General features: G+C 28.7%; 1 protein-coding gene across 1 annotated transcript in view; it reads right to left on the reverse strand.

The window, feature by feature from the left end:
- LOC123295135 (histone acetyltransferase KAT7) overlaps positions 1-5438 on the reverse strand; it is a 77301-nt gene extending 71863 nt beyond the window's left edge. Inside the window, exons 1-2 of the mRNA XM_044876364.1 lie at positions 5310-5438; positions 3148-5229 (exon numbers count right to left, since the gene is read on the reverse strand). Coding sequence (XP_044732299.1) covers positions 3148-5229; positions 5310-5327 — 2100 coding nt within the window. The 5' untranslated portion in view covers positions 5328-5438. The remainder of the gene's footprint in view (positions 1-3147; positions 5230-5309) is intronic.
- Between the last annotated feature and the right edge of the window lie 3362 nt (positions 5439-8800).

The following is an 8800-nucleotide window of genomic DNA, read 5'->3' on the forward strand; positions in this document are numbered from 1 at the left end:
CTATATGTAAATATAATAAAAACATTATTGGGCGTATAGTCAAATTATAAAAAATAATGACTAATTTAATTCATCATGTTTATTTTAATTATTCAAACACAGAATTTGAATAATTAATTATATGACGTTATTATAATAATTATTAATAGTATTCGAAGATTTTTAACGCCAAATTTGTTTTTATTTAGCAAATCGAATAAAAACCGTAAACTTTGGCATTCTTAAATTTGACTTTGAACCGTTAATTTACATATGAGATTTGCAGTACAAATATTGTCAGTAGAATAATTTTTTTAACTATTAAGTTCCAATAAATCAGTAAGGAGAACCTTTTTTTAATTAAGGAGGAGGTCTCTTTTGCGTTACCCTAATTGTTCTTTCAAAAAACTATGATCAGCTAACTCTGAATTACTTTAGTTTGAATGATACCGTTCAATATAAGAGCAGTACTTAAAAACAGTACAACAGAATAAGTAGCAAGTTTACTGTTTGTTGAAATTGAATTAACTTTGTTATAAGCTAAATAAAGCATATGAAATATAAAAGTATTTTATCATCATAACTATTTATAACATTTACATATAAATTTTTAATGGTTTCTTTTCTTCTTATCTTATTTACATATATACAATATATTATAATTCATTTGAATATTCATCACACAGTTGTCATATTACAAACATTTTCATTGTCACCAAAGAGCCATGAAGAATAGATAAAAATTCATCAAGTAATGGCTATTCTTAATAGTAGTACATGTAATTTTTACAACTAAAGTGTAGAACAAGGTAACATGTAGACAGTGACAACAAGTAGGACCCTAAATTTAATAAATCCCCGACAAATTTTTCGGGTAAGAAACCCTAAACTCATATTTGAAAAATATCTAATACTCTCTATTAAATTACATTTTTCCTTAAAGCCTTCTACAAACTCCTATTTTGAATATTATCGCTTATTCGTTAGTTGTTTTGGGTACGGAACTCTAAACTCCCACTTGAAACATAGCTAAGAACACTTTCCATTAAATTATATTTCAAACGACAAAAAAAATCAAAATCAGTTCACCCGTTTAGGCGCTACAATGCCACAGACAGACAGACAGACAGACACACACATAGCAGTCAAACTTTTAACACCCCTTTTTTGATTCGGGGATTTAAAATAGTACACAAACACCTCTACAATTTACTAGAACTAGATCAACTAATATACTCAAAAAAAGGACCTGGAATTTAAAAAAAAGGCATAAAACTTGGATTTCAAAAACCAAACTGAATAATGTCTTTGACTTTGTAGGTTATTTTAGGGTCAACTTACTTTAAGATTTTTAAAAGTGAATCAACATTTTTGTTAGGTCATTTCTGATTAATAGAATGAATGTTGAGTTTCAAATATATTTACATATTTTTAAAGCACTAAAAACAGATGTACATCCCCAAAATTGAAAAGATTTTTATGTTCATGATGGTACAATAATAATATATTATTTGAAATGAGATTTGGAATATTCATTTTTTAATGCTCTTTACATCAATAACTTGAATACATTTAATTCTTGTAAAATTGTACCTAATCTAAAAACATGAAGAAAGACGATTTACAAAGGTCTTACGCATGGCAATGGTTTTATGGTGTGATTTTAAATTTAATAATTAAGTAATACTTTTTTTTTAAACCATTATTTTGAGTTTGTAAATTATTTCTTATTTTCTATAAAGACAAGTTTGTAAGAATTTTTCCTCGAATTGTCAAAAACTGACTGCAAAATAAACTACCTGACTGGATTCATTTTCTATGAAATTAATACATTTTCGAAAAAAAAGTTTTTGACAAAGGTTACAATAAGTTTTTTTTTTTAAGAATAATTTTTAATTTAAAGCGTTCCTTCCACTTTTAAATTGCTGTGAAAATAGAGCTCAATTCAAAAATCTCTTTAAAATTATAACTTTAATTAGTGAGTTTAACTCCCAGGTCTCTTTCAGTAGAGCTCTAGGAAATCTTTTCACGCCTGTATCTTTTTATTTAAGGTTGTGCCTCAATAGGACGTGCACTTTTTAGCAATGACGCTCCCTTCTGTTAGGGTCGTCGCTCAGAAAGTAGTTATTATTCGGTAACCACCAGCGAAAAGTGACCATTGATCGATTTTTTTAAATTCTGATTGAACCATACATAGTTTTTTCAATCATTAATCATAATTTCATTAGAAAGATCGTGCTTGGTGTGAATCATGAAGGTTATAAAGAGTGTGAATTCAAAATAGAGGATTTAATGCTATTTGAATTCCAACAATTTCAAAACTTAATATTCACAAAATATGCATAATTACAAAAATATTCGCCTTTATAAGCAGTATGGTTCGATTTTATTAGTATGGAATGTAAATTGATTAATTTTATCATTAATCAGTATGTTTAAATTTTATCAGTTATTCAACACTAATGACATGGAATTCAAAGAAATCATGTTTCGTATACTTAATTACAAAAATATAATTAACTAGACATATCAAATAAATATGTAAGTTGAGAAGATACTTAATCACCTCAAAAAATTATTTGAAATAAATATAAATAATTTACGTAAAGAAACCTTTTACGCATTCAATTGAAACCAAATAATAAATCGTACGATGAAAAAATATACTATTTTAAAAGTATAACATATAGAGACATCTGTGTTTGAAGAAACGAACTGACTTAAAACTATATAATTTTTCTCACAATGTTCTTAGGTGCGCTGCACGCTACCACTTTAAAAATATTTTTTATATCATGAACATGGGCTTAACAATACCCTCGCGAAATTGAACACTCTCTAGAAAAAGCCTTTTCTATACAAAAAGAGAAAGCGATCGTGCAGCTAATATTTATCACTTTTTCGTAGGTCTGTAGCATAAACATCGAGAGCCATCAACTGACCGCGTGAGCGATTTATCTCTATCACACATTTCTGCCCGTATAATTTTACAACTGGATGGAGATCCTTATGTCCACTCTCTAAACCTTTGGTTTACATAGAATTAACAAGTATTTGTATATCTATTTACAAGAGTAATGTAACTGGTGCTAAATTTACGGAGATAGTGTAAACCATTGATATAACGAAATATTTTAAAAATTATAAAATAAAAATTTCGATACTTACTTTACTGAAGTATCCAACTGTATGGCAACCTTCATTATCCATTATAGTCATAACATAAAACAAAAACGGTTCAACATCATAATACAAAGTTTTATGGTCTAAGAAGAATTTTGCAAGCAAACATAAATTCTGACAATAAAGTTTATACTTTTTTCCATCAACTTCCCAAACACAGATCTTATCTTTACGATAAACTTCCTCACCGGGAGGATGCCGCCAAACACACTTCACAACATGCCGTTGTAAAATCGTCCGCGATTTCATATATCTTAAACAATATTCACACAAATATAATTTTGGAAGTCTAGCGTAATCTTCGGGATATGGACTTTGATACCATACTTCCATTTCAAATTTACCCATTTCAATATATTTTGTACCTTTTGTATATGGCAATGTTTTTAATTCCTCTTCAATTTTATCACTAGCAATGGCTTGAGCTTCACGAAATAGTTTTAAATCATATTCAGGTACAACGTTTCCGAGATCTGGTTCTTTATTTTTTTCGGCAGTTACAACTTTGATATCTTCATCGTTTTCTGTTTTAAATTTCATTCGAGCATCTTTAATTTTTTGTAAATACTGTTTTTGTTCAATTGTTTGTTGAAGACGTGGTGATTTTTTGTAAGCATCAAGAGCTTTTTTTCTTTCCTCTTCATGTTTTTTTCTTTCATTATAAGCTTCTTTACATTTTTGTGGTGTTGTGTTATGAAATAGAGGACAGGCTTCTACAGTAAAATGTTTTTCATGTTTTCCACTTAAATGACCCATACTATCACAACCATCAATAGGACATTTTCGCTCTTCAACTATTATTGCAGATTCCGCTGGTTTAGCTTTTGTATCATTTCGTTTTGAATTTTTTACTTTTCCTTTTGCTGGTGCTCGTTTTACCGGACTTTTTGTTACCGATCGTTTCGTACTCTCCGTATCAGAATCTGTATCTGTAAACATTGATGATTTTCCAATCAAATGTTTTGATTTTCTAGCACTAGCTGATCTTGTTAATTTTCGCGTGACCGTTTTTGGTTTGTTCGGTACGGTTTGACTGGCTTCTCCATCAGTATCTGAGACATTATTTTCTTTCGCCGCATGTTTTGATGATGCTATATTTCGCTGTGTAACTTTCTTTAACGGAGATGCTTTTCGTGTAGGTTTAGATGTTACGGCAGAATCTGCACTTGATTCACTATCAGAACTACTGCTTGAATCACTAGAGTCACTTGTCAAAGAACTTTCAGAACTAACGCTTGATTTATTTTGCTTTACAGGCTGTGGAACCGGTTTTTTAACTTCTTCTTTTACTACTGGTTTCGGTTTTTCGATCGTTTTCGTTGGTTTATCAATGCTGGGTCGAGGTGAAACTTTTTGTCGAGGTTTTTGCTGTGCGGGTACAACTTTTGCTTGCGTTTTCATTGCTGTTAATTTTGAATTAACTGGTGGTGTATCACTTTCAGAACTATTTTCAGGTGAGAAAATACTTTTTTTCTTGCTTTTCTTAACGTCATTTTGTTGTGGTTTTGATACTTTTTCATTGGATTTGGGTGGCGCTTTAACAGGGTTAGTTTTGGGTGTTACAACAGCTTTCGGAGCTGCTTTCGCTGGTGGTGGTGCAGTTTTTGCTGGTAGAGCTTTAGGTGTAACAGTAGCTGAACTTTTAGGTTTCGCAGGTGCTTTTCGTTTAGGAGCTGTTTTATTTAAGGTTGTATTAATTTTTGGCGGTGATTCATCTTCAGAAGAATCGAGTGTATTTGGTTTTGGTTTTGTAGTTTTTGCATTTGTAATATTTGTTTGCTTAGCTTTGTTAGGTGGTACTTTTTCTTTTTCGTCTGTTTTAGCTGTTGTATTTTCTTTTTTAGATATTGAATCTGTACTTTTCCTTTGAGTTGGTCGTAATGATTGTGTTTTTTTCTGTTCTGGTTGAGGTTTTGTTGTTTCTTTAGCTGGCGTTGTATCATCTGGGGAACTAGAACTTTCAGAATCGCTAGAAGAAGATGAATCTGACCCACTACTAGAAGATCCACTAGATGAACCACTACTAGAGCTAGAACCAGTGCTAGAATCCGAACTTCCACTAGCTACCTAAAAAAATATATATTTTAAATGAAAAACTACGCTTCTTAAACTTTTTTCACAATGTGAAATATAATCTGAATTCATACCTTTTTCTTTGGAGTCATAGTTTTTGAAGAAAAGCGAAGTTTATGTAAATAATTATTTGTTGCTTTTTTATGTATATAAATATGTCAAATTTACAATCACAATAACATGAAATTAAACGCAATAAATGTCATCAGACTGACAGAAATGTAAAATGAAAATACCCTAAAAGAATATTGATGTTGTTTTGTTTACGCGTCTGTGTAGTGACATCTCTTGGTGTATTTACAAAAGTTTATTGAGTAAAATTTTCAGTTGGCAGTTCTAATTTTTTCTTATTCCGACCTTTAGTTATTCAACGTGTTGCTAGATGCCCTTAGTAGTCCATCGTTGGTTTTAAAAAGAAGAAATATTACCCGTTGAGAAGTTATTGGCACACTAAATACTCAGCACAAATCTTTTATTCTGAAGAAATATAAAATATCTTTAAAAATACTCATTAAAATTTGCTGCATGTTTGTATTTTTTTTGGTTTCAATTATCCTAAATTGTTCAAAAGTACGAAAATCTGGTTGACTTTGCAAAAAAATGACAAGCTTCTGAGATATTGAAGAATTCCTATATTACTCCTTTTATGCAATTGAAGTCGATAACTGGGTGAAAATTATTCTAGAAAATCTTTTTTATCCAAATCAGAGACAAACAAATATCCTCGATTTTTTTTTCATTACCGTAAAGGGTATATACTTTCTTAAAACCCCATACGAAAAGCACATCTTGAAGCGATTCGGAAAATATCACGAAAAATACTCACCTAATCGTCAAATTTGCTGGAATTTTATATTTCTTCGTTTTTATTATTCCACACAGGTTTCAAGGATTGATTGATATTGCGACCGAACGTAATGTTTTTGAAATATCGATTGAAGTAGTTGTTGGGCTAGTTCCGCGGGCATACGATTATAGTCGGTAGCTCAGAAACAATCTTTTTTATAACTTGCTTTGCTGTTTTAATGACAATTTCTATTAACAAAAAATCGCCGAAAAACGCGTTTACTTCATTATGGGATCACGATTATGATTTGGATAGGAAAATGTTTTCTTTTGTAAAAAATTAATAAAATAATATGTTTATTTTATAAAAGCCAAAAAATTTTATTAAAATGTTTAAAAAATCCACTATGTAAAAATAATATTATCTATAGGCCGGATAATTTTAACAGAAAAAATGGAATTCCGAAATACAATCAGCCCTTTTGATTTCAATTTTGCAATTCAAAAAAGAGATAAATATACATATATCAAATGTGAATCAAAGTTCCTAGATGAATTCTTTCTTTTATGAGATGGATTGTATTGGAACGTTTTTCTTTATAAAGAAATAAAAAACTTTTGTTCGAAACATTTTCCCGCGTTATCGTAATAAAGTCGAATGCAAAAATTACAAAGTTTGTTTGTTAATTTGTAAAAGATAACTTTGCAATAAAAATTATTCTCTATTTTATACCAGCTTCAAACATGAGTTATTTATTTCTAATCCACAGCATTAGTTACACCTATACGACCACATAAAATTCGAATTACACATTAGAACGATCTCGTTTTTAAGTATTAAAAAGGGCATATTGTATACAGCCATTCCACTTTTTCTGGTAGATTCACCTGATATATTTGGGTAAAAATAGTAATAAATTAAATCTATAATAATATACAAAAAAAAATTTTATGAGATAAAATATATTACAAAATATTAAAATTAAATTTAATATTAATATTATTTTAATTAACATCTAATTAGATAGATATACCTAAAGAATAATTAAAAAATTGACTAGAAAAATAAAACCTGGCTACATAAAAAAGAAAACGTTAAAATTAAATCAGAAAACCGTTTTAGATAAATAGGCTATTAAATTAAAATTAAGTGCACTTAATAATATTTAAAGAAACGAACGTAGGTAAATATTCAAGAGTTATTCTGTTACCAATTTATTAATGACTGTTATTAATTAAGCGAATTAATCTGAAATTAAAAATTTTTTTTTATTCATAGAGATAAAAAAGATTTCTCTCAGTGATATCTACTTTTGTTGCTGTTCATATCGCTCGGAGTGCATATTGTTGGTTATTTTATACAGTATGTCAATCGAACGACTTACTAAGACAAATATTAAATTTAACGACGAAGTAAGGTTGCCATACAACAAAACTTTGAATAGACTACATAGAGTAGTTAGTAATTTAGAAAAAATGTAAATTACAACAAATATTTTTATCCATCCTACAACTTTCACACTATTGTCGAAATCTTTTTTGAAATATTTTTGACAAAAAGATCTTGAGGTCTGAGCAAAGTTTGGTCAATGACAACTTCACTATCGTGACAAGTAGAAATATTTAAAAAAATTGCTTCTATACTCTTGGTAACCCGAACAGTAGGTTTTCTACTCTAAACTATTTGAGTTGCTCTTGAATATATGAATACAAGCGATTTGTGTGTGCATTTAAAAAAATTGATAAGTCAATTAATTAATGTTAAAATATTAAACATAATAATTCAATTTACTTAGATAGAAAAGGACAAATAATTCAATATTAGGTGTATGATAAAATGTTTCTTTTTTTTGTTAAATACACTGTGATAAATCTTGTTAGAGGTAAAAAAAATAATTAATATCTTATAATTATAATTGAGCAATTTTACAGATGTGAATTTATATAAAATGTCTTAAAATCTAAAAATATAATATGTTGGTATCTATATAATATACTTTTAAGTGTAAGAGATTTATTTTGTTTTTTAAATTTAAATTGAACAATTTTTGTTTTAGAATAATTAATTTTCAAGAATAATGAAACTTTCTATAACTTTTGGTAATTGATGTTCATACTGTGCGTCCAATTAAATCGGCACTTTACTCCCGAATGCGAAAAGTTGATATCTGATTAATTCATTTTGAATTTTATAGGCCATGCAGAACTTTTTATCAAGAATAACTTTTTTTCATCAAATATATGATAAAAAAGTTGTCTATATGGTGCCGACTTAATTGGACACACTGTATATGAAGTGTCCGAAAATAGAAGAGCAAAGTGATACAGGGAATAAAATTGTATGAAATTTGTTTGTAGTTCTTGGATCCAAAATACAATTAACGAGTTAAGATTTCGCTATCAATTATAAAATTACCAAAACTAAAAAAAATAAAATTTACCAAATTTTATATTTTGTGTCTAAATTTAATATTTGCAATTATTTACGTTTCAAGTACTAAAATACAAAATTTTGTTTTTTGTCGAAAAATTTAAAACATTTTATTTTAGAACTTCGAATGTAAATACCGTAAATATTAGACTTACATAGTAACTCTGTAACACTACTATTCTACTAATGTGATCGTTTTGTGACACCTTGTATAGTAATTTTCTCTTATTTATCTGAGTGTAATTTCAATTTAATATTTGTGAGATTAACAGCAAGTATATCGAAAAACAAATAATTTTAAGAAACGATTCTTTAGGCTGCTGTTTTACTCTCGACCGCAGAAAAAAG

This window comes from Chrysoperla carnea, chromosome 3, assembly GCF_905475395.1.
Source record: "Chrysoperla carnea chromosome 3, inChrCarn1.1, whole genome shotgun sequence".
Lineage (NCBI taxonomy): Eukaryota > Metazoa > Arthropoda > Insecta > Neuroptera > Chrysopidae > Chrysoperla > Chrysoperla carnea.